The 26318-nt window shown below is 41.1% G+C and overlaps 2 gene segments (V, D, J or C); one reads left to right on the top strand and one right to left on the bottom strand.

Moving 5' to 3' along the window:
* Positions 1-2634: 2634 nt before the first annotated feature.
* Positions 2635-3179, bottom strand: LOC123492936. The segment is given in 2 exon segments: positions 2635-2954; positions 3149-3179. Coding segments are annotated over 2 exon segments (351 nt in total).
* An 8541-nt stretch (positions 3180-11720) lies between these two features.
* Positions 11721-16570, top strand: LOC123492905. The segment is given in 3 exon segments: positions 11721-11784; positions 14785-14910; positions 15982-16570. Coding segments are annotated over 3 exon segments (513 nt in total).
* Positions 16571-26318: the final 9748 nt, after the last annotated feature.

The following is a 26318-nucleotide window of genomic DNA, read 5'->3' as shown; positions in this document are numbered from 1 at the left end:
AGTCAACATTTTCTGAAAAGCTGAATATACCTTTTGGTTAGACCTCAAATGTTAAGCTATTATTTTTGGTTAAGAGACCCTGTCTCATAAATCATATCTCTATTCATTTTATTTTCATGTGTCTTATAGATATAGATATACTCATTGTAAGAAAATTATATTCACAAAGCTTAAACTTACTCCTTCAGCATTCAGCTGCAAAGTATTGCTTAGTTTTGCTATCTACTTGCTATTTATTTTTTGCTATCTTATTTGATCTCATTTGCTATTTTATTTGCTATTTGATATCTATTGAAAAGTGTTGTTATCGTGCGAAGTCCTGCTGTCCTGCTGTTCATATGAATGTACATTTGGTTTCAACTTGATAGAATGTCTCGTAAATTACAGTATAGTTGTATTCATTTTCTTTCAACAAATTAAAACTTTTGTTTTAGTGTATGTTATTTGTAGATGGTTACAGTCAACTGGAATTTACTTCCTAAGCATAGGCTTATTTTCAACAGATTTGAAATGAATTCATAATTTAAGAATAGGTTGTACATTCTGTGGAATGTTCTTTAAAATAATAATAAATAATAATGAAATGCAGTTTGATTTCTAAGAGTTTATTCCATTACAATGAGGGAGAAGTATGCTGAAATATTTACAATTTTAAATAGTTAAATTTTGAAGATAGTTTAATGTATTTTCAGTAATCTCATGTAGTTATAATATGCTTCAGTAGCTACTCAAAGGGAAGTGAAAGAGTGACAGAAAGAATGATAAACTAACTGTCTGTTTGAGGAATAGAAACTTACTGATGGAAAAAACCTTCATTTACAGCTAAAATGTTAAACTGCTCCATCATTATTGTCGTATCAGTCTGGTGATCGATTGATAGCTCCCCGCTCCCTAACATCCCACCTGTCTTCTAGGTGACGTTCGTCCCACCCTGACAGTCCTTCTTCCCTCCAGTGTGACGCTGCAGCAGACGAAGGCCACTCTCATGTGCCTGGCCAACAAGGGCTTCCCCTCAGACTGGATGCTGATCTGGAAGGTGGACGGTAGCAGAAGCAACACCTGGGAGGTGACTGGGAGCCCTGGGGTCCTGTAGAAGGAAGGCCACTACAGCTGGAGCAGCACCCTGACCCTTCCTGTCGACCAGTGGAGGAAGGTGGGCTCTGTGACCTGTGAGGCCACCCAGGGCTCCCAGTCTCCACTCTCTGAGACACTGAGGAGAGACCAGTGTTCTGATTAATGACCTCCGCCCTCTGACTCCGCTGTTTTTACTCTGCACCTCTCCTTCTTACTGTTCCAGCAATACTAGCACTCTTGTGCTGGGCTGGACCCTGTGTGGGAATCCTTCCTCCAGCTGGAGCTTTTAGCATAGTGGAACAAACAACAGAATATGTGTCTGATTCTGATGTCAAATAGATCTGCTTGGCTTTCATATCACGTGTTCTGTTCCTTATTGCTGTAATGCTGTTGGTTCTGACATGTTGAGATAATAAAGACGGTCAATCTTTTCAATTGTTTGCCTGGATATCATTATTTAATGAGTTTTACAATTTGACATTGAGATCTTTATGATTTGTTTAGTCTTCATAGGGAATGGAGAGCTCTCTGCCATGGAAAAAACAATGTGGTCCTCTGTAGCTCAGCTGGTAGAGCACGGCGCTTGTAACGCCAAGGTAGTGGGTTCGATCCCCGGGACCACCCCTACACAAAAATGTATGCACGCATGACTGTAAGTCGCTTTGGATAAAAGCATCTGCTAAATGGCATATTAAATTACTGATACATTTCAGTCAATGAACCTCTCTCAATTAATGTTTGGCTTATTAGGCCAAATTGAGTACCAGTCAAAAGATACCTACAGTGATACTAATACTGAAGCCATGTGTTCTAAACTCTCTGGGGACAGGTGAACATCTGGCCACAGTGCTGCTCTATTCTGGGAGTGTGGCGGTCCCCCTGCCCATCCAAATATTAGTTTCCACCATACCACAACTCACAATCTCCCAGCCTCAAACCCTCTGGGACTGGGGCAGCTGTGTGTGGCTGACTAGGCCTGCCAGGGCAGGGGAACTAGACTTTGCTTTATGTTCAAATTGGGGACTTCACACTTAGGTCTTTATATGGCTATGTAAACTACATTTATTTGTGACGGATATATTGTATCATAATGATATCAAAGTAGTACTTCTTGAATGGACTGTATTCACTCTCAGAGTTGGAGGGTTATAGAAGTTGAGTAGGGCATGAATAGTTGGGAAGCTGGGTTTGGACAGGGTCAACATTCATGCTATTGTGTAATGAAATACGTGCTTCTTACAATATGAGAATAAATCCAAGCGTTAAAAAAAATCTACAACTATTCTGACTTTTGTTCAAAATTCAAAAGCATTTTCTACAGCTCTGTATCCTTAGTGGTCCCAGTGTGTTTACAAAGATTTCCATTTTTGCTGAATATATTGAGATATGTACAGTATAATAGTCTATAGATAAGCCTAACCAATTACATTATCGCATTGTAGTGTCATATTTTGATGAATTGGTGTTTAGAATACTTTAGAATACGGGAGACTATGTAGCTCTGCAGCTGTTGAGTCAGAGCAGTTCCTCTTTAGCTGAGGGAGGTTTTTGTACGGCGCTCTAACACTGTGTGAACGGATAGCTGTTACTCTGCTGACAGTAGTAATCTCCTGCATCTTCAGCCTGGACTCCACTGATGGTCAGAGTGTAATGAGTATAAGAACGACCAGATCCACTCCCAGTAAAACGACCTGGAATCCCAGACTGACGGGTTGTAGCAGCATAAACCAGGAGTTTAGGAGCTTCTCCAGGTTTCTGCAGGTACCAGTGGAGATTATTACCAGTACTTGAACTGGCTGTACAGCTGATAGAGACAGTCTCTCCTGGGTGAACAGACTGAGATTTAGGAGACTGGGTCAGAATTATATCTCCTGATGATTCTGAAAAATTTAACAAAAGTGAAGAAAGGCTGATTAATAAGGTTATCACAACAAATAGATATTGCTAATCTTCCAAATCCTATCATGAAACATATCAGGCAACACCAGATGATTTGTTTTTATATATTCACAAATTCAGTTTAAATCTGAAGCCAAACACATCTAAAATAAAAGTTGGTCAAAGTGTCTCTCACCCTGAACAAGGAGCCCCAGTGTCCCCAGCATTATAATCAGTGAAGTCATCCTTGTGCTGTGTGTCTGTGCCTCTGAAACGAGTGAACAGTCACTGATCAACACTGGGGTTTTAAAAGTATGTGGAGCAATGAGGCAGGATAGCTATGCAAAGCTTAAATATTTTATGCAAATACACCAACATGCTCCTGCACACACAGATAAATGAAGTCAACAGTTTCCAAATGTAGGCCTACTGTATATCATTTTTGAGAATTTTAAAATCATAAACCACACAATGTAACAACTATATCTTAAATAAGGCCTACTTTGACCCGCTTACAAAGAGGTTTATGTCCCCCATCAGTGGATGGCAGTCCCAGGAGAAGGTAAATGAAGCTTAAGAGTAGAATTGCTGCCTTTATATCCTTGAAACCTTCTCAAGGTGGACAGTAGTGGTGCTCTGTCTCCCTCCTCTGACCACAGTGTGTAATGGCAGTTTGTGTGATGTGTAGAGTGGGTGTTTTACTTTAAGTTCAAGGTCCCCCAGAACCATGTAAAAAGAAAGTATATATACCCATTCAATTGTTGGGAGCATATGCAGTGTGCAACTTTCTTTCTTTCTTTTTTTTAAACACAGACAACTTTCCATTAGTCAGCACCTATTCAATCATTTTTGGGGTGTGCCTCCGCTCATGCAGGTAGAAAGAAAAAGGGTAGATGTAACTCCCCCACTTATACCCCCCCTTTATCCCCCCCTTATTCCACCCTATTCCCCTCCCGACTGCTCGAATGTCGGGGCATCACACACAATGTTGATAATTTATTGTTCAGAATATATCTAATTCTTTCTAAGTGTACAGTGTTTGCCAATTCGCTGAGCCATAATTTGGTAGAGGGCGCTTCCCTCCTTTTCCAAAACAACAAGATTAATTTTTGGGCCGAAATGAGACTGTAAGAGATGAGTTGTTTTTGGGAGTTGGTTAATCCGTTTAGGGAATCGGACACTCCCAGGATTATCAGAAGCGGGTCTGGGTCTATTGAAGTCTCCAGAACTTCAGAGAGGACCCCAAAAATTCCACACCAATAACCATACAGACTAGAGCATAGGGCAAAGCAGTGGAGTAGTGTACCCTGCTCAGCCTGACATTTATCACACATAGGGGATGTATCAGGAAATATCCTATGCAGTTTAGTTTTGGGATAGTGTAATCTGTGTAATACCTTATATTGTATGAGACGATGTCTGGAGTTAATGGAGCATGTGTGGATATACTCCAAGCTATCCTCCCAGTCTGCCACTGAAATATCAGTCCCTAGTTCTTCCTCCCATTTTGCCTTAATGGCATCAGTAGAGGGTGCGCTTACAGATTGAAAAGCGTCATATAGACGAGATATCGGTTTGTCTGAGGTGGGGCATATTTTTATGCATCCGTCAAACATGGAAGGTTTAGCATTCCCAAATGTTGGGAGGTGTTTTCTAACATAGTCTCTAATTTGTAGGTATCTGAAAAAGTTACTTCTGGGAAGGTTATACGTTTCCCTCAGCGATTCAAAGGAAGCAAAGGTCCCTCCTATATATAAATCCCCTATGGTACTTATCCCCAACTCTCCCCATCGCTCAAAGGTGTTATCAAGGTTAGAGGGGGCAAAGGAGGGATTCCTGGCAACAGGGAGCATGAATGATATTGGTCTAAGCTCAAAGTGGACTTTAATTTGCTTCCAGATTCGGACTGTGCTATGTATAATAGGATTGTTACAGTAAAGTGACATCTCCAGATTGACAGGTGACAAATTCACAACACCAATAGAGAAGGGGTGACACTCCTCCCGCTCCATGCTAAGCCAGCTGGATGGCGGAGGTGCGTCATCCAGCAAAAACGTAACAGCGCGGAGGTTAGCGGCCCAATGGTAAAATATAAAATTTTGGAGAGACAATCCTCCTTCCATCTTGGATTTACATAGGTTTTTTTTACCTATCCTGTGTATTTTATAATCCCAGATGAAAGGATTGATAATAGAGTCCAGTTGTTTATGAAAGGATTTAGGTATGAATACTGGGATGTTCTGGTATAGGTAGAGCAGTTGTGGGAGGAAGACCATTTTAATGGCATTAATTCTTCCGAGCAGAGAAATTGCGAGAGTTCTCCAAAATTGTATGTTTGCCTTGAGATTTTGCATCAGAGAAGGGAAATTCTCTTTAAATAGTAAGGAGTATTGTTTGGTAACTACAATTCCAAGGTAGATACATTTTTCTGAAGATGACTTAACTGGAAGATGTTCTAGCCAGGAGGTGTTTTGCAACCGTATGGGCATTAATTCACTCTTGTTCCAATTTATTCTGTATCCCGAGAAGGTACCAAACAAATTAATCACCTCAAGAATAGCTGGAATACTAGCTTGGGTTTCTGTTACATAGAGGAGAATATCATCTGCGTGTAGGGAAATCTTATTTAGAGTATCTTTAGTATTATAGCCGTGTATTGCTGAATGAGATCTGATCGCTTGGGCGAGAGGTTCAATAATTAGGGCGAAGAGCATAGGCGACAGCGCACAACCCTGCCTTGTCCCTCTGTGAAGGTTAAATCGGGGCGACAGTGATTGGTTAGTGAGTATTCTTGCACAGGGGTTCCTATATAAAAGCTGGATCCAATTTATGAACCCATCTCCAATATACAATTTCTGTAGGACCTTGAATAGATAGGGCCACTCAACTTGGTCAAAGGCCTTTTCGGCGTCAAGAGATATAACGGCAAGGTCCACGTTAGGTAACCTCTGAGAATACATAATGTTGAAGAGGCACCTGAGATTGAAGAATGAGTTTCTGTTAGGGATAAAGCCGGTCTGGTCCGAATGGACCAATTTGCCAATTAAAGTGATAAGCCTGTTAGCCAGAGATTTTGCTAAAATCTTTTGGTCTGTATTAAGGAGGGATATTGGTCTGTATGACCCTACCTCTTCCGGATCTTTACCCTTCTTATGTATAACTGTAATAAACGCCTCATCCAAAGTAGATGGGAGAGCTCCATCCTCATTGGCCCGAACCAACATTTTGTGCAGGCAGGGAGAGAGCATGTTGCTGAATGTTTTATAGAATTCACCAGGGTATCCATCTGGGCCCGGGGTCTTGCCACTCTTTAGAGATTTAATTGTTTCTCTAATTTCTTCAAGAGATATTTCCTTATTCAGGAATTTAGAGTCTTCCTGGTTCAGGGCAGGAAGATTACAGTCCTCCCAAAAGTTTTGCATAATTAAGGGGTTAGGATCCGCTTTAGATGTATATAGAGTCTCATAAAACTGACGGAATCTGTCATTGATGTCTTTGGGGGAGGAGAGTAATTCCCCAGATGCAGATTTAACTTTGTGAATAATTCTGTCACTCACATTTTTTCGAAGTTGTCTGGCGAGTAATTTGTGTGGTTTGTTACCAAACTCAAAGTATTTTTGCTTGGCATAGAGAAAAGATTTAGCAATTTTAGCCGAGAGGATCTGATTGTATTTCAATTTTAAAGACATAATTTTTTAATGTTTCTCCATAGATGGATGTCTAGCATTCTCCCTATCCAGTAAGTGAATTTGTCCCTCCAGTTCTACCAATTTTTTTCTGTTTTGCCTACTCCTGGCAGTCTGAAAGGAGATGATACAGCCTCTCAAATAAGCCTTCAGCATTTCCCACAATAATGCTGGGGAAGTCTCTGTGTTGTCGTTGGTATCAAAGAAAAATGTAATTTGGTCTTTAAGATGTTCACAGAATGTTGGTTCTGTGAAGAGCTGAGGATTCAACCTCCAGACTCTCTTGTTTGGTACGATGTCACCCAATCTCAGGGAGAAGGTGAGTGGACTGTGGTCAGAGATTATAATATCATGATATCTCACATTACAGGTATAGGGGAGTAGTTTAGCATCAACCAAAAAGTAGCCAATTCGAGTATATACATTGTGAACATGAGAGTAAAAGGAGTATTCCCTACCCGTAGGATTAGAGATCCTTTTATGTAGGTATTCAAGAATTCTCTTGAATAGGAGGTAGGGGTTCGCCGGGTAGAGGATCTATCCAAATATTGGTCTAGTACACAGTTAAGGTCCCCTCCAATGACCAGATTAGTATGGGAGATATCTGGAATCAGGGCAAGGACTCTTTTGAAAAAAGAGGGGTTATCAATGTTTGGCCCATAGATATTTAGTAGAGTTACAGAAGTAGAATGGATCTCTCCTATTACGATCACATAACGACCCTCTTTATCCACAATAGTGGTTTTATGTAGAAAGGGAATTCCTTTCCGTACCAGAATCGCTGTGCCTCTCGTTTTGGCAGAGAAGTTAGAGTGATACACTTGCCCCACCCACTTACATTTAAGTCTGTTATGAGATTTGTTTTTCAGATGGGTTTCAAGCAAAAATATAATATCAGACGAAAGTGCTTTCAAGTGGGCTAGGACCCTGCCTCTCTTAATTGACATTCCAGGAAGTGAATGTAAGTCCCGCCCTCCTCTCATTTGTAGTTCCTATGGTGGCCTGCATAACATGTAACTCACTAAAAAGGTAAGAAAGCGCACCAAACCATCACGATCAGCATATGTAGCACCTACACCCGAGCAGTATCCAACAACCCCCCCCCATCAACCCACATTTAACAGGCATACACACATAGGACAGAAAAAAATATAAAAATAAAAATAACAAACACATTGTCTGGCCGATGCCAAAAAAGCACGGCGCGACCTCGAACAAGAGGTAAAACAAAAATAAAATCCCAACTATACGCTCACCTCTCACTATCCTAGAACTTCTACTAACATATGAACTGAGGAGGCTCCCGCACTTAAAGTGTTCAATTAGCATCTAATAAACCTAAACAGAATAAGTTGCAATTTAAACATATTGCGCACTTAAGGTTCATCTTGGGTCAATCCCTGAGATAAGCAAGATGTATCATCACAATCTTCTATTGCTAAGCAATGCCGGTCTAAACATAAACCATCAGTAACCGACATAGACAGCAGTACAGTTACATATTGTGGGTTAGGAGATGGGAACAAGGATTTTGATAAATTGAACGTACCCCCCAATCAAAAAAATTAAAAAAATTATAATAAATTATTTTAAAATAATTTTTAAAAATAGTGATTTATATATACATATGTGCACACATACACATATACACATCCACACACACACATACATACATGTGCATACCTACATACATACACACACACACACACATACACGTGCGTATATGTATACGCACACACACACATATACACACGTATACACACACATACATACACACACACACAAACCCCCCCCAAAAAATACATATAAAATAAATATTCTTAGATATATACAGATACATACACACGCATACACACATACATCCATACACACACATCTACATACACAAACATTCATACCCCAGAATAATAATCTATACTAATTTAGAATATACACATACATAATACTAAAATGCTAAGAGAAAATAATAATAAAGTACAAATAATTATTATTATATGTACGCACACCTACACAGACACAAGCACCACGGAGGGCTGGTTGGAATCAAATCGTGAGAGCGGGCCAGGCTATGACAAAGGCAGAACAGCACAAAGCATCAACTTGCTATCCAGGTGTCTGTGTCTGCCCTTTCCCAACCATCACCCCTAGACCCCTGCAAGCAATAAATACATGGTATGGTAATAGGAATAATGTAAGAATTGAAAAATAAATAACGAAACAAAACAAAAATGGGGGAATATAAGTATATCCATCCAAAAGTGTCAATGATCCGACCTGGAAGGCCTCCCAAACAGGCATCGCTCTAAACCCAGTCAGAATGAAAGTGAAATTAACGTTAAGTGAGAGCTCTGACCGCCCTCCATTGGTCAGCTCATCGTATTACATGTTCGGTAGCCCTTGCTGAGACCGTTTAATACGGTTTCACCCGTTATGGTATGGTATGTATTCGAGTCCATGAGCAGACCCTAACACACAATGACAAGGCACTCTAACCTGTACGGGGGATTGGCATATATTCCCGGATAAACTTCTCTGCGTCCAAAACCGAGGAGAGCCAAATCTTCTCCCCGGAAGGCGGGGTAATTCTTAGTCTTGCAGGGAAGAGCAAGGCTGGGCGAAGATGGAGTTTGTAGAGTTTGGTCATGACATCTCTGTAGCCAGCGCGGTGCTTTGCCACATTGGGCGCATAGTCCTCATAGACACGAAAGGGGTGCCCTTTATGTAACAGGTTGCCCCTCATTCGAGCCTCGCGCAGGATAAGATCCTTGGTCTTGAAACTGTGACAACAGATGATTACTGGGCGAGGACACTGGCCCGGTCCAGGCACTGGGACAAGGGCGCGATGTGCACGGTCCAGTAGGGGATCCGAAGCCAAAACATCCGGTCCCATTGCATCCTTCAGTAGCTTGGCGAAGAAGTCGGTGGGGCGAGAGCCCACCTCCACCCCTTCTGCCAGACCCACAACGCGAAGGTTATGACGCCTGGATCTGCCCTCCAGGTCGACCACTTTCACAGAAAGCCTCTGCACATTATCCTGCAATGACGTGCATAGCTTCTCTAACTCGTCGATCCTACCAGCGTTGAATTCAGAAGCTTTCTCAAGGTCCACAATACTCTGGCCCTGCGAAGCGACACCGTTCGAATGGTGCTCTCGATTTTAGTGTCCAGTTCAGCAATAGTAGCCTTAAGATCCTCCGCTATAGCAACACGTAGTTCTCCCAAAGCCCGGGTAATTTCTGTAAGTGTCACGTTGTTACCTGTGCCTTCCGCCATGTCTGTCTCGTTGTTTGGTGGGGAGTAGGCCTCTGATGTGGATTTATTGTCCTTTGGTCGCTTATTACTAGGCATTTTCACATAGAAAGTTACAATATTGTATTAGAAAGAAAAGTTTGTTGTAACAAGTGCAATAAAGTAAGTTAGGTTAAATTATTTCGCAGAAAAGTTGCGGGAGCCTCTCACACACAGCCGTTCACTCCAACATGCTAGCTCCGCCCCCAGCAGTGTAGATCTAAGAGCTATCTTGAAGACAGTATAATTTAGACATCTAATTCTTTGTTTGTTTTTTACACTAGAAAACAGAGTCTGCTTGAAATCCTCGCAAGTGTTTCTCTTCTCTTGATCTCATGTCATAAAGTGATAATAAGTGAACTGTGTGGGTTAACTACATCTGGTGACCTTCCTCCTGTTGAGCTGTGTGTGTGTGTGTGTGTGTGTGTGTGCACACGAGCGAGTGAGTGAGTGACAGAGAGAGGGAGAGAGAGAGAGAGAGAGAGAGAGAGAGAGAGAGAGAGAGAGAGAGAGAGAGAGAGAGAGAGCGAGGGAGAGTACATTGAGTACATAGAGTATACACTGAGTATACAGTATATATAGGCAAGACTTATACTGCGGATTGTAGATGTGTCTAGGGGCCAGCCTCTCAGTTGGTGTATATTTAACTCCCATAAAAAATTATTCATTATGATTTTAACAGTGTGTAAAAAGTTAATTTGAACGTTTGATGGATAAATAATGAGTTCTTCATGCATTTAATCTCAAACCTCACACTTGGGACACACTGGTTTAATTAACATTGTTTCCACGCCATTAGTTGTTGTACTTTTACCCCTTTTTCTCCCCAATTGGTAGTTACAGTCATGTCCCATCGCTGCAACTCCCGTACAGACTCGGGAGAGGAGAAGGTCGAGAGCCATGCATCCTCTGAAACACAACCCTGCCAAGCCACACTGCTCGCTTAACCCGGAAGCCAGCCGCACCAATGTGTCGGAGGAAACACCGTCCAGCTTGCAGGCGCCCAGCCCAACACAAGGAGTCACTAGAGCATGATGGGACAAGGAAAGCCCGGCCAAACCCTCCCCTAATCCGGACGACGCTGGGCCAATTGTGTGCCGCCGCATGGGTCTGCCGGTCACCGCCAGCTGTGACACAGCCTGGGATCGAACCCGGGTCTGTAGTGATGCCTCAAGCACTGCAATGCAGTGCCTTAGACCGCTGTGCCACATTTCCAAGTCATTTCAATTAAATTATATTGAACCAACGTGGAACAGACATTACATTGACATCTGTGCCCAGTAGGATTGTTTCCACTTTTAATTTCCTCCCTGCCACAGATTCTAGCATAAATCTACAATGACTGCTATCTTATGTTCTCTTAATATGGGAAGCTATTGACAATAACTGGACATTTATATGAAGCACATTTATTTGCAGATACACATAGAGGGGGAAGCGACTATCAGTTCTCATATATAGCCTACCGGCATTCTCCCTTCATCTCTTCATTGACCTTTCCTACTTCTATCCCTCTATTTTTCTCTCCTTTATTTCATGATTGAGTTAGTTTCACTGTCCAAATACTATCTTTGTCAGTTGAAACCTCAACCTTTTACTGTAACTGTCAACATCTCAAACTGCCAGTCCATTATTTCCAACCAGAATTCACAATCCTTATCAAGTCTCACAGAGTCTTTATGAATGTGATCAGATCCTCAGATGACTATTCAATGGGTCTGTCAATATAGTTGCAGTCAATCAAGACCCATCTATTTATTCTAAGCAAACAATACAGAAGACAGAAAAGAGAAAATGGGCACATTCGAGCGGATCGCTTTTGTCATGTCCGTGACCATCATTGGTCACGCCTTCCAAAGTGTGTTGCGTTATGGGGATAAAAATTGCCAGACTTGCGCCTACATGACGACTGCATGACCTTTACAAAAACCATTTGATCAAAGGTCATGAAGTTTTGACTGTAGACCACTACAAGTTTCTGCAGTTGCTCCTCACCAGCTGCAACTTGCAGCCATTGCCTGCATTATGGGAGGCTCTATTGTCAACCAATCATTAGGGTGTTTTTGTTTGACCCACGTGAATGTGACCAAAGACATGACTGAAACAGCTTTCCCACAATTCATGTATACAGTCGATATGTACAAATGAATGCGATATTTGAGTCTCTCTCTCACCAATTGATTGTACAATGTACACACATATGTTCAGTTTGTGAGTGTGTGATATGGGGGTTGGAGACATGTTTATTTCAAATTTTTTTGTATAAACATTGGCAACACTGCCATGTTGCACTGAGGTGCATCTGTCGCAGCGGCTGCCGACTGACTGATCTACAAATCACCTTCCACTGAGTGTACAAAACATTAAGGACACCTGCTCTTTCCATGGCATACTGACCAGGTGAATCCAGGTGAAAGCTATGATCCCTTATTGATGTCACTTGTTAAATCCACTTTAATCAGTGTAGATGAAGAGGAGGATTTTTAAGCCTTGAGACAATTGAGACATGGATTGTGTATATGTGCCATTCAGAGGGTGAATGGGCAAGACAAAATATTGAAGTGCCTTTGAATGGGGTATGGTAGTAGGTGCCAGGCACACCGGTTTGTGTTAAGAACTGCAACGTTGCTGGGTTATTCACACTCAACAGTTTCCCTTGTGTATCAAGAATGGTCCACCACTCAAAGGACATCCAGCCAACTTGACACAACTGTGGCAAGCATTGGAGCCAACATGGGCCAGCATCCCTGTGGAACACTTTTGACACCTTGTAGAGTCCACGCCTAAACAAATTGAGGCTGGGTGGGGGGGATAAAATTGATAAACTTGATAAAATTGCTAGGTGGCTAGTATTACAAAGTAACAACAAAACATTTTTGTTGTATTTTTTCACCAAAAATGAATCAAAAGGCTACATTGCTTGATCAAATTAATTTCCAAACATACCTCCTGCGAGTCTTGCCCATAACCGGCAGCTAAAACCAAATCAAACGCTGACGATACTGTTTGAACGCACTAGAGTATCTAGCGTCCTGCCTAGCATATGTTTGCTCCGTGGAGCAGGAACCATTTACTAGGAAGAATGTTCCAGACAGTGTGCCTCTTCCGCAAAATACCGATGACACATCTTTTTATAAATAATTATGTAAAAAATGTGGACTTGTTGTGTAACAAGGTGGGATTCAAATGGATTTAATTGTAATTTCTTGTCAACGATCTAAGTCGAAACTGGATTTGTCATTTTTTGTCAATGATTTAAGTCAAAACTGTAACTACTTGTAGGCCACTCAGAGATATTGAATGTCATCTTGGTAAGGAACTCCAGTTTGTGTTTTAGGTTATTGTCCTGCTGAAAGGTGAATTTGTCTCCCAATGTCTGTTGGAAAGCAGTCTGAACCAGGTTTTCCTCTAGGATTTTGCTTGTGCTTAGCTCTATTTCATTTCATTTATACAAAAAAAGAATGGAACTCAGTGATGTGTTTTATTGGATTTGCCCTCAACATAACACTTTGTATTCAAAACATAAAGTTAATTTTTTTGCCACATTTTTTGTAGTTTTACTTTAGTGCAAACAGGATGCATGTTTTGGAATATTTGTATTCTGTACAGGCTTCCTTCTTTTCACTCTGTCATTTAGGTTAGTACTGTATTGTGGACTAACTATATCGTTGGTGATCCATCATCAATTTTCTCCTATCACAGCCATCAAATTCTGTAACTATTTTAATGTCACCATTGGCCTCATGGTGAAATCCCTGAGCGGTTCCTCCGGCAACTGAGTTAGGAAGGACGCCTGTATCCTTGTAGTGACTGGGTGTATTGATATACAATCCAAAGTGGAATAAATAACTTCACCATGCTCAAAGTCCATTTTTTTTTTATACCTATATAACAATAGGTGCCCTTCTTTGCGAGGCATTGGAAAACCTCCCTGGTCTTTACATTTACATAATTTAGCAGACACTCTTATCCAGAGCAATTAGGGTTAAGTGCCTTGTTCAAAGGCAAATTGACAGATTTTTCACCTAGTCAGCTCGGGGATTAGAACCAGCGACCTTTCGGTTAGTGGCACAACGCTCTTAACCACTAAACTACCTGCCACCCCTTTGTGGTGGAATCTGTGTTCAAAATGTACTGCTCGACTAAGGGACCTTACAGATAATTGTATGTGTGGGGTGCAGAGATGAGGTAGTCATTCACAAATCATGTTAAACACCGTTATTGCACACAGAGCGAGTCCTCAAATATAATTCCACTTTGACATTATGGGGCATTGTGTGCAGGCCAGTAACACAAAATCTCAATTCAATCCATTCCATTTAAAATCCATGTGAATACTTTCTGAAGGCACTGTATATCAACATAGTCCACAGCAGTTTTCATACTGTTTAATTTTCAATTGAGAACGTAAAATTTTGTCCAACCTACTGGAGTTACAGAGTGTACCAGTAGGGGGTATCAGTTACAAAGCAGCATTCAGTGAGCAGCTCCATGTCTCCGTTATCGTTCCCCTCTGTGTCTGTCTGGAGGTTTATGTACAGCAAGTCAATCAGACTCTATCACTGTGGTGGACTTTCGGTGGAGGGACCAAACTGAGCGTTGGCAGTAAGTATTCAGTTCTAGAGCTTGACCTCTGATATCAAAATCCCAATTAACGTTCTTAACTATATTGCAACACCCTTAAATAGAAAGTAGAAATGTATATTTATTTTTGAAGAATTTGTGTTGCATTTATTTTCCTTAGAAGTAAATTTAGTTAAATTAAAATGCTGATTCAAGTTATAATATATCAAACAAGGAGCTTATACAGTGTGTATTAATTTGGAACAGGGTTATTGTTGAAATCAGAGTGATTTAGCTAAATGTAGCTTTATAAAGAGCGAAAGCAGTTTCTCTATAGTGTCAGAGGTTTTTGTACGGCCGCTAAATGAGATTGTATCACTGTGGTACACTTTTGGTGGAGGCACTAGACTGGATGTTGGAAGTAAGTTTACCTACCTCTAATTACTAATTAAAGAAAATGTTCTGACCTCGCATACAGATGCATTGATGATCATGTGAGAAAAGAAACTAAGATTAAAATTTAAAAAAATACTATGCATGATTATGTTTTTGGTAAAATAATTATTCTCTTCATAAGCCTTACCATTTGTGTGAAAAGCTGAATATAACGTTTGGTTAGACCTCGAATTTTAAGCTATTATTTTTGGTTAAGAGACCCTGTCTCATTGATCATACCTCTATTCATTTTATCTTGTCTTTTGTCTTTTAAATGTATATAATTGTTGTAAGATGGTTATACTCAACTTAAATTTACTCCTTCAGTATTCAACTGCAAAGTATTGCTTCGTTTTGCTATATATTTCCTATTTGCTGTTTTGCTAACTTATTTGATCTCATTTGCTATTTTATTTGCTATTTGCTATCAATTGAAAAGTTTTGCTATCTTGCGAAGTCCTGCTGCCATGCTGTTCATATGAATATACGTTTGGTTTCAACTTGATAGAATGTCTCGTAAATTACACTATAACTTAATTCATTTTATTTCCATGAATCAAAACTTTTAAATGTTTTTAGCGTGTCTTTTAAATGAAATGTATATTATTTTTTAAATTGTTACAGTCAACTGGAATTTACTTCCTCAGCATAGGCTTATTTTCAACAGATTTTAAATGAATTCATAATTTAAGAATAGGTCATACAATCTGTGGATTGTTCTTTAAAATAATAATAATAAATAATGAAATACAGTTTGACTCCTAGGATTTGATTCCATTACAATAAGGGAGAAGTATGCTGAAATATTTCACATTTTAAATAGTTAAATTTGGAAGATAGTTGAGTGTACTTTCAGTCATCTCATGTAGTTATAATATTTAGTAGCTGAAAGAGAGACAGAAAGACTGATAAACTGTCTGTTTGAGGAACAGAAAACTACTGATAGACAAAGCCTTCATTTACAGCTAGGATGTAAAACTGATGCATCATTATTGTCATATCAGTCTGGTGATTGATTGATAGCTCGCCTCTCCCTAACATCCCACCTGTCTTTTAGGTGACGTTAGTCCCACCTTGACAGTCCTGCCCCCCTCCAGCGTTGAGCTGCAGCAGGGCAAGGCCACTCTCATGTGCCTGGCCAACAAGGGCTTCCCCTCAGACTGGAAGCTGACCTGGAAGGTGGACGGTAGCAGCAGCAACACCTGGGAGGTGACTGGGAGCCCCGGGGTCCTGGAGAAGGAAGGCCACTACAGCTGGAGCAGCACCCTGACCCTTCCTGTCGACCAGTGGAGGAAGGTGGGCTCTGTGACCTGTGAGGCCACCCAGGGCTCCCAGTCTCCACTCTCTGAGACACTGAGGAGAGACCAGTGTTCTGATTAATGAGTCCCCCCCCTCTCTGACTCCACTGTTTTTACTCTGCACCTCTCCTTCTTACTGTTCCAGCAATACTAGCACACTTGTGCTGCACTGGACCCTGTGTGGGAATCCTTCCTCCAGCTGGAGCTTTTAGCATAGTGGAACAAACAGAATATATGTCTGATTCTGATGTCAAATAGATCTGCTTGGCTTTCATATCACTTGTTCTGCACCTAATTGCTGTAATGCTGTTGGTTCTGACATGTTGAGATAATAAAGACGGTCAATCTTTTAAATTGTTTGCCTGGATATCATTATTTAATGAGTTTTACCATTAGACATTGAGATCTTCATGATTTGTTTAGATTTCATAAGGAATGGAAAGCTCTAACATGGAAAATGATTTGACTAATACATGTCAGTTAATTAACCTCTCTCAATGAATGCTTGGATGATTGGGGCACATTTGGTACAAGTCAAAAGGAGATCTACAATGATACTAATACTGAAGCCATGTGATCTAAACCTACTGGTCTTCATGATGTTACTAATACTGAAGCAATGTGCTCTAAACTCACTGGAACTCTCTGGGGACAGGTAAACATCTGGCCACGGTGCTGCTCTATTCTGGGAGTGTTGCGGTAACCCTGCCCATGCAAATATTACTTTCAATCACACAACAGCTCACAATCTCCCAGACTCAAATCCTCTGGGCCTGAGGCAGCTGTGTGTGTCTGAGTAGGGCTGACTAGGGCTGGGGAACCAAACTTCATGCTAGACTTTGCATAACGTTCAAATTGGGGACTTCACTCTCAGGTCTTTATATGCTACGTAAACTACATTTATTTGTGGCAGATATACTGTATCATAATGATATCAATCTAGTACTTATTGAATCCAATTTATATGACTGTATTCACTCTTTCAAGGTTGAAGGGGTACACTGTAGAAGTTGAGTAGGGCATGAATAGTTGGGTTCGGACAGGGTCAACTTTCATGCTATTGTGTACTGAAACAGGTTCTTCTTACAATATGAAGATTAATCAAACCTATTCTGAATTTTGTTCAACACGTCCTTCAAAAGAAAGCATTTTCTACAGCTCTGTATCCTTAGTGGTCCCAGTATGTTTACAAAGATGACAACTTTTGCTGAATATATTGAGATATGTACAGTATAATAGTCTATAGACAAGTCTAACCAATTACATTATCGCATTGTAGTGTCATATTTTGATGAATTGGTGTTTAGAATACTTTAGAATACGGGAGACTATGTAGCTCTGCAGCTGTTGAGTCAGAGCAGTTCCTCTTTAGCTGAGGGAGGTTTTTGTACAACGCTCTAACACTGTGTGAACGGAGAGCTGTAACCCTGCTGACAGTAGTAATCTCCTGCATCTTCAGCCTGGACTCCACTGATGGTCAGAGTGTAATGAGTATAAGGATTACCAGATCCACTCCCACTGAAACGACCTGGAATCCCAGACTGACGGGATGTAGCAGAGTAAACCAGGAGTTTAGGAGCTTCTCCAGGTTTCTGCAGGTACCAGTGGAGATTATTACCAATACTTGAACTGGCTGTACAGCTGATAGAGAAAGTATCTCCTGGGCTAACAGACTGAGATGTAGGAGACTGAGTCAGAATTATATCTGCTGATGATTCTGAAAAAAATTAAAAGTGAAGAAAGGCTGATTAATAAGGTTATCACAACAAATAGACATTGCTAATCTTCCTATCATGAAGATATATCAGGCAACACCAGATGATTTGTTTTTCTTTTTATCTTCAATATTCACAAATTAAGGTTAAAACACATCATAAATTAAAGTTGGTCAAAGTGTCTCTCACCCTGAACAAGGAGCCCCAGTGTCCCCAGCATTATAATCAGGGATCATTGTGCTGTGTGTCATTTGCTCTGAAAGGAGTGAACAGTCACTGAGCAACACTTGGGTTTTAAAAATATGTGGAGCAATGAGGCAGGACAGCTATGCAAAGCTTTCATCTTTTCCGCAAATACACGCACCGTGCACATGCACACACACAGATAACCCCAGAAACCCTAGACCCACAGCAATTTGCATACCGCCCCAACAGATCCACAGATGACGCAATCTATATTGCACTCCACACTGCCCTTTCCCACCTGGACAAAAAAGGAACACCTACGTGAGAATAGTATTCATTGACATTCAGCATTCAATACTATATTGCCCTCAAAGCTCATCACTAAACTAAGGACCCTGGGACTAAACACCTCCCCCTGCAACTGGATCCTGAACTTCCTGACGGGCCGCCGCCAGGTGGTAAGGATAGGTATCAACACATCTGCCACGCTGATCCTCAACACGGGGGCACCTCAGGGGTGCGTGCTCAGTCCCCTCCTGTACTTCCTGTTCACCCATGACCGCATGGCCAAGCACGACTCCAACACCATCATTAAGTTTGCCGATGACACAACAGTGGTAGGCCTGATCACCGATAACGATGAGACAGCCTATAGGGAGGAGGTCAGAGACCTGGCCGTGTGGTGCCAGGATAACAACCTCTCCCTCAACGTGATCAAGACAAAGGAGATGATCGTGGACTACAGGAAAAGGAGGGCCGAGCATGCCCCCATTCTCATCGACGGGGCTGTGGTGGAGCAGGTTGAGAGCTTCAAATTCTTTGGTGTCCACATCACCAACAAACTGTCATGGTCCAAACACACCAAGACAATCATGAAGAGGTCACAACAACTCCTATTCCCCCTAAGGAGACTGAAAAGATTTGGCATGGATCCTCAGACCCTCAAAATGTTCTACAGCTGCACCATCGAGAGCATCCAGACTGGCCTCCGACCGCAAGGCACTACAGACGGTAGTGCGTACGGCCCAGTACATCACTGGAGCCAACCTTCCTGCCATCCAGGACCTCTATACCAGGCGGTGTCAGAGGAAGGCCCTAAAAATTGCCAAAGATTCCAGCCACCCTAGTCATAGACTGTTCTCTCTGCTACCGCATGGCAACTGGTACCGGTGCGCCAAGTCTAGGTCCAAAAGGCTTCTTAACAGCTTCTACCCCCAAGCCATAAGGCTCCTGAACAGCTAACCAAATGGCTACCCAGACTATTTGCATTGATCTATGGACATGCTTGTACTTCCATCTAGTGGCAACATAACGGCAAAAGAACATCAAACATCCCACACACTGGTTGACTCAACGTTGTTTCCACATCATTTCTATGAAGTTATGTTGAACCAACGTGGAATAGACGTTGAATTGAGTCTGTGCCCACTGGAATGATTGCACTTAAAATGTCCTCCCTGCCACAGATTCAAGCATAAATCTACCATGACTGCTGTCTTATGTTATCTTAATTTGGGAAGCTATTGACAATAACTGGACATTTGTATAAAGCACATTTATTTGCAGATACACATAGAGGGGGAAGCGACTATCAGTTCTCATATATAGCCTACCGGCATTCTCCCTTCATCTCTTCATTGACCTCTCCTTCTTATATCCTTCTATTTTTCTCTCCTTTATTTCATGATATAGTTAGTTTCACTGTCCAAATACTATCTTTGTCAGTTGAAACCTCAACCTTTTCCTGTAACTGTCAACATCTCAAACAGCGAGTCCATTATTTCCAACCAGAATTCACAATCCTTATCGAGTCTCACTGAGTCTGTGTGAAGGCGATCAGATCCTCAGATGACTATACAATGTGGATGGGTGGGTCTGTCAATACTAGTCGAAGTCAATCTAGACTCATCTATTCGTGAAATGTCAATAGAAAACTAAATGAAATACAGCTAGTTTGCAGATTTTCCAGCTTCAGTTTGAAGTGATTGTGTTAGATGTGTTGTTGGCTAGCTCCTCTGAACAGCAGTGTCCTGACTAGAGAGCACATTTTGTATGCCAGGAGCAATCGTGCATCATTAGCTCAATGTTATGGATGTATCCAAATAAATGTAAGTAGAAAACAGCTTAAACAAACGCAAATGCAGCTACTTTGTTGTTATTTTGGTTGCACAGTTTGACGTGACTGTAAGTTAGCCGTAGTTGGCTAGCTAGCAAGCAAGGGATAAGAACGTTGCCAGCCAGTATGGCAAAGGAATATTTAGAACAAACGACTGGTTCGCATCCATAGACACAGAACAAACAGACTTAACGACTGGGTCGCGTCTCTGCCAACCGAACCGATAGAACGAACGACCAGCCGGCTTGGGTAACAACCTTAGATTTGTGTCGGGATATGTTGGTAACCCGTTGTCTAAAAGTGATAATGCCTTCGAAGTCGGTGTTTGGAGGACGGTTTACCAGCCCTTGACTTTGCCTCATGCCTAACTACACCCGTACCAATATATCCTCCAAACACCGGCTTCTCTGGCATTATCAATTAAATAATGCAAGCTCTAGAATGCCCTTCAAGCCAATCAGAAATGAGTATTCAACAATGCCATGGTATAAATTTGATTTAATTGTCATTTTTTGTGCACAATCTACACAAAATACTATGTAATGTCAAAATGGAAGAAGAATTCAAAAATGTCTAAAACATTTATGAACATAAAAAAAAATGAATATATCTTCATTACATTCAGTAAGTATTCACATACCTGAGTCAATACATGTTCGAATGACCTTTGGCAGTGATTACAGCTGTGAGTCTTTCTGGGTAAATCTCTAAGATCTTTGCAAACCTGGATTTTACATTATTTGCACATTATTCTTTAAAAATTTCTTCAAGCTCTGTCAAGTTGGTTGTTGATCATTGCTAGACAGCCATTTTCATGTCTTGCCACAGATTTTCAAGACGATTTAAGTCAAAACAATTCATTTTCTCCTTTCCCCCTTCTGATAACCAGGTGGCGAATCGCATCTCTGCATGTCTGGCAGACATATCAGTGTGGATGTCGGATCACCACCTCAAGCTGAACCTCGGCAAGACGGAGCTGCTCTTTCTCCCGGGGAAGGACTGCCCGCTCCATGATCTCGCCATCATGGTTGACAACTCCATTGTGTCCTCCTCCCAGAGTGCAAAGAACCTTGGCGTGACCCTGGACAACAGCCTGTCATTCTCCGCTAACATCAAAGCAGTGACCCGATCCTGCAGGTTCTTGCTCTACAACATTCGCAGAGTACGACCCTACCTTACGGCACAGGTCCTAATCCAGGCACAGGTCCTAATCCAGGCACTTGTCATCTCCCGTCTGGATTACTGCAACTTGCTGTTGGCTGGGCTCCCTGCCTGTGCCATTAAACCCCTACAACGTATCTACAACGCTGCAGCCCGTCTGGTGTTCAACCTTCCCAAGTTCTCTCATGTCACCCCGCTCCTCCGCACACTCCACTGGCTTCCAGTTGAAGCTTGCATCTACTACAAAACCATGGTGCTTGCCTACGGCGCTGTCAGGGGAACGGCACCTCCTTACCTTCAGGCTCTGATCAGACCCTACACCCAAACAAGAGCACTACCTTCATCCACCTCTGGCCTGCTAGCCCCCCTACCTCTACGGAAGCACAGTTCCCGCTCAGCCCAGTCAAAACTATTCGCTGCTCTGGCACCCCAATGGTGGAACAAGCTCCCCCATGACGCCAGGACAGCGGAGTCACTGACCACCTTCCGGAGACACTTGAAACCCCACCTCTTTAAGGAATACTTGGAATTAAAAAATAATAAATAAATAATAAATAATAAAATAGGGTGGTTGTCCCACTGGCTATCATAAGTTGAATGCATCAATTTGTAAGTCGCTCTGAATAAGAGCGTCTGCTAAATGACGTAAATGTAAATGTAAATGTAAAACTGCAACTATATGTAGGCCACTCAGAAACATTCAATGTCGTCTTGGTAAGCAACTCCAGTGTATATTTGGCCTTGTGTTTTAGGTTATTGTCCTGCTGAAAGATGAATTTGTCTCCAAGAGTCTGTTGGAAAGCAGACTGAATCAGGTTTTCGTCTAGGATTTTGCCTGAGCTTAGCTCTATTCTGTTTAATTTATCCTGAAAAAAATATACCATCCAAAATGTCATTAATAACTTCACCATGCTCAAAGGGATATTCAATGTCTGCTTCATTTTTTTACCCATCTACCAATAGGTGCCCTTCTTTGCGAGACGTTGGAAAACCTTTCTGGTTAAACCTGTGTTTGAAATTCACTGCTCGACCGAGGGACCTTAAAGACAATTGTATGTGTGGGGTACAGAGATGAGGTAGTCATTTAAAAATCATGTTAAACACTGTTATCGCACACGGAGTGAGTCCATGAAACGTATTATGTGACTTGTTAAGCAAATTTGTACTCTTATTTAGGCTTGCCATAACAAAGGGGTTGAATACTTTTCAGCTGTTTTTACTTAATTTGTAAAAATGTCTAACCACATAATTCCACTTTCACATTATGGGGTATTGTGTGCAGGCCAGTGACACAAAATCTCAATTTAATCAATTTTAAATTCAGGCTGTTACACAATTGTTTTGGGAAAAAGTCAAGGGGTGTGAATACTTTCTGAAGGCACTGTATGTCAACATAGTCCAAAGCAGTTTTCAAAATGTTGAAAGTTCAATGGGGAACATGAATGTGTCCAATCTACTGAAGTTCCACAGTATTAGTTACAAAGCAGCATTCAGTGAGCAGTGCCATGTCTCTATTACCATTTCCCTCTGTCTGTCTGGAGATTTTTGCACAGCCAGTCAATCAGACTTTCTCACTGTGGTGGACTTTCGGTGGAGGGACCAAACTGAATGTTGGCAGTAAGTATTCAATTCTAGAGCTTGACATCTGATATCAAAATCCCAATTCATTTTCTTAACAGTATTACATTTATATACACTACCAGTCAAACGTTTGAACACACCTACTCATTCAAGGGTTTTTCTGTATTTTTACTATTTCTTATATTGTAGAATAATAGTGAAGACATCAAAACTATGAAATAACACATATGGAATCGTGTAGTAACCAAAAAAGTGTTAAATATATTTTATATTTGAGATTCTTCAAATAGCCACCCTTTGCCTTGATGACAGCTTTGCACACTCTTGGCATTCTCTCAACCAGATTAATGAGGTAGTCACCTGGAATGCATTTCAGTTAACAGGTGTGCCTTCTTAAAAGTGAATTTGTGGAATCCTTTCCTTCTTAATGCGTTTGAGCCAATCAGTTGTGTTGTGACAAGGTAGGGGGTTATACAGAAGATATCCCTTTTGGTAAAAGACCAAGTCCATATTATGGCAAGAACAGCTCAAATAAGCAAAGAGAAACGACAGTCCATCATTTCTTTAAGACATGAAGGTCAGTCAATTTGGAACATTTCAAGAACTTTCAAAGTTTCTTCAAGTGCAGTTGCAAAAACTATCAAGCGTTATGATGAAACTGGCTCTCATGAGGACGGCAACAGGAATGGAAGACCCAGAGTTACCTCTGCTGCAGAGTTCATTAGAGTTACCAGCCTCAGAAATTGCAGCCCAAATAAATGCTTCACAGAGTTCAAGTCACAGACACATCTCAACATCACCTGTTCAGAGGGGACTTTGTAAATCAGGCCTTCATGGTCGAATTGCTGCAAAGAAACCACTACTAAAGGACACGAATAAGAAGAAGAGACCTGCTTGGGCCAAGAAACACGAGCAATGGACATTTTTGGTTCCAACAGCCGTGTTTTTGTGAGACACGGTGTTGGTGAACGGATGATCTCTGCATGTGTAGTTCCAACCGTAAAGCATGGAGGAGGAGGTGTGATGGTGTGGGGGTGCTTTGCTGGTGACACTGTCTGTGATTTATTTAGAATCCAATGTATACATATCTTTAAAAAATATATTTCCCTTTATTATTTTCTGCTAACACTACCACCCCTCCCCTAAAATGAGTAATACTAATGAACAACAACACTTAGGCTTCTACTTCCAGCTTATACATACTATATACATTTTACGGACACAATCTATTTTACAGTAGTTATATTTTGTTTGTTTTTAGTCCTGTCCTTCCTCTACCCTCAACCTATCCCATCTATTTCTGATGTCAGTATGAAAAATGTATGCACTCACTAACTGTAAGTCGCTCTGGATAAGAGCATCTGCTAAATTACTAAAATGTAAAATGTAAATGTCCATCCAGTTTGACTTCTATTTGCCATATATTTTTAACTGTGCTGTTTCACAAAAGTTTTGAACCTACAGTTGAAGTGGGAAGTTTACATACACTTAGTTTGGAGTCATTAAAACTTGTTTTTCAACCACTCCACAAATTTCTTGTTAACAAACTATAGTTTTGGCAAGTCGGTTAGAACATCTACTTTGTGCATGACACAAGTAATTTATCCAACAATTGTTTACAGACAGATTATTTCACTTATAATTCACTGTATCACAATTCCAGTGGGTCAGAAGTTGACGGTGCCTTTAAACAGCTTGGAAAATTCCAGAAAATTATGTCATGGCTTTAGAAGCTTCTGATAGGCTAATTGACATTATTTGAGTCAATTGGAGGTGTACCTGTGGATGTATTTCTAGGCCTACCTTCAAACTCAGTGCCTCTTTTCTTGACATCATGGGAAAATGAAATGAAATCAACCAAGACCTCAGGAAAAAAATGGTAGACCTCCACAAGTCTGGTTCATCATTGGGAGCAATTTCCAAACGACTGAAGGTACCACATTCATCTGTACAAACAATAGTACGCAAGTATAAACACCATGGGACCACGCAGCCGTCATACTGCTCAGGAAGGAGACACGTTCTGTCTCCTAGAGATGAACGTACTTTGGTGCGAAAAGTGCAAATCAATCCCAGAAAAACAGCAAAGGACCTTGTGAAGATGCTGGAGGAAACAAGTACAAAAGTATCTATATCCACAGTAAAACAAGTCCTATATCGACATAACCTGAAAGCCTGCTCAGCAAGGAAGAAGCCACTGCTCCAAAACAGACATAAAAAAGACTGATTACGGTTTGCAACTGCACATGGGGACAAAGATCGTACTTTTTGGAGAAATGTCCTCTGGCCTGATTAAACAAAAATAGAACTGTTTGGCCATAATGACCATCGTTATGTTTGGAGGAAAAAGGTGGAGCGCTTGCAAGCCGAAGAACACCATCCCAACCGTGAAGCACGGGGGTGGCAGCATCATGCTGTGGGGGTGCTTTGCTGCAGGAGGGACTGGTGCACTTCACAAAATAGATGGCATCATGAGGAAGGAAAATGATGTGGCTATATTGAAAGCAACATCTCTAGACATCAGTCAGGAAGTTAAAGCTTGGTCGCAAATGGGTCTTCCAAATAGACAATGACCCCAAGTATACTTCCAAAGTTGTGGCAAAATGGCTTAAGGACAACAAAGTCAAGGTATTGGAGTGGCCATCACAAAGCCCTGACCTCAATCCTATAGAAAATGTGTAGGCAGAACTGAAAAAGCGTGTGTGAGCAAGGAGGCCTACAAACCTGACTCAGTTACACCAGCTCTGTGGGAAGCTTGTGGAAGGCTACCCGAAACGTTTGACCCAAGTTAAACAATTTATAGGCAATGCTACCAAATATTAATTGAGTGTATGTAAACTTCTGACCCACTGGGAATGTGATGAAAGAAATAAAAGCTGAAATAAATCATTCTCTCTACTATTATTCTGACATTTCACATTCTTAAAATAAACTAACTGACCTAAGACAGGCAATTTTCAGCTTGGTTATGTTTTTGGTAAGAGTAATTCTCTTCATAAGAGTCACCATTTGTGTGAAAACCGGAATATACCTTTTGGTTAGACCTCGAATTTTAAGCTTTTCTTTTTTGTTAAGAGACCCTGTCTCATAAATCATATTTCTGTTCATTTTGTTTTAATCTATTTTAAATGTATACAATTGTTTTAAGATGGTTATATTCAACTTAAATGTACTCCGTCAGCATTCAGCTCCAAAGTATTGCTGAATTTTGCTTTCTATTCACTATTTGCTATTTTGCTATATTATCTGATCCTATTTGCTATTTTCTTTGCTGTTTGCTATCTATTGAAAAGTCTTCCTATCTTGCGAAGTCCGGCTGTTCTACTGTTCATATGAA

The sequence above is a fragment of the Coregonus clupeaformis genome, chromosome 17, assembly GCF_020615455.1.
Source record: "Coregonus clupeaformis isolate EN_2021a chromosome 17, ASM2061545v1, whole genome shotgun sequence".
In the NCBI taxonomy this organism is placed as follows: Eukaryota; Metazoa; Chordata; class Actinopteri; order Salmoniformes; family Salmonidae; genus Coregonus; species Coregonus clupeaformis.
Note: the sequence above shows the minus strand (reverse complement) of the source record. Positions and strands in the feature narration are given on the sequence as shown.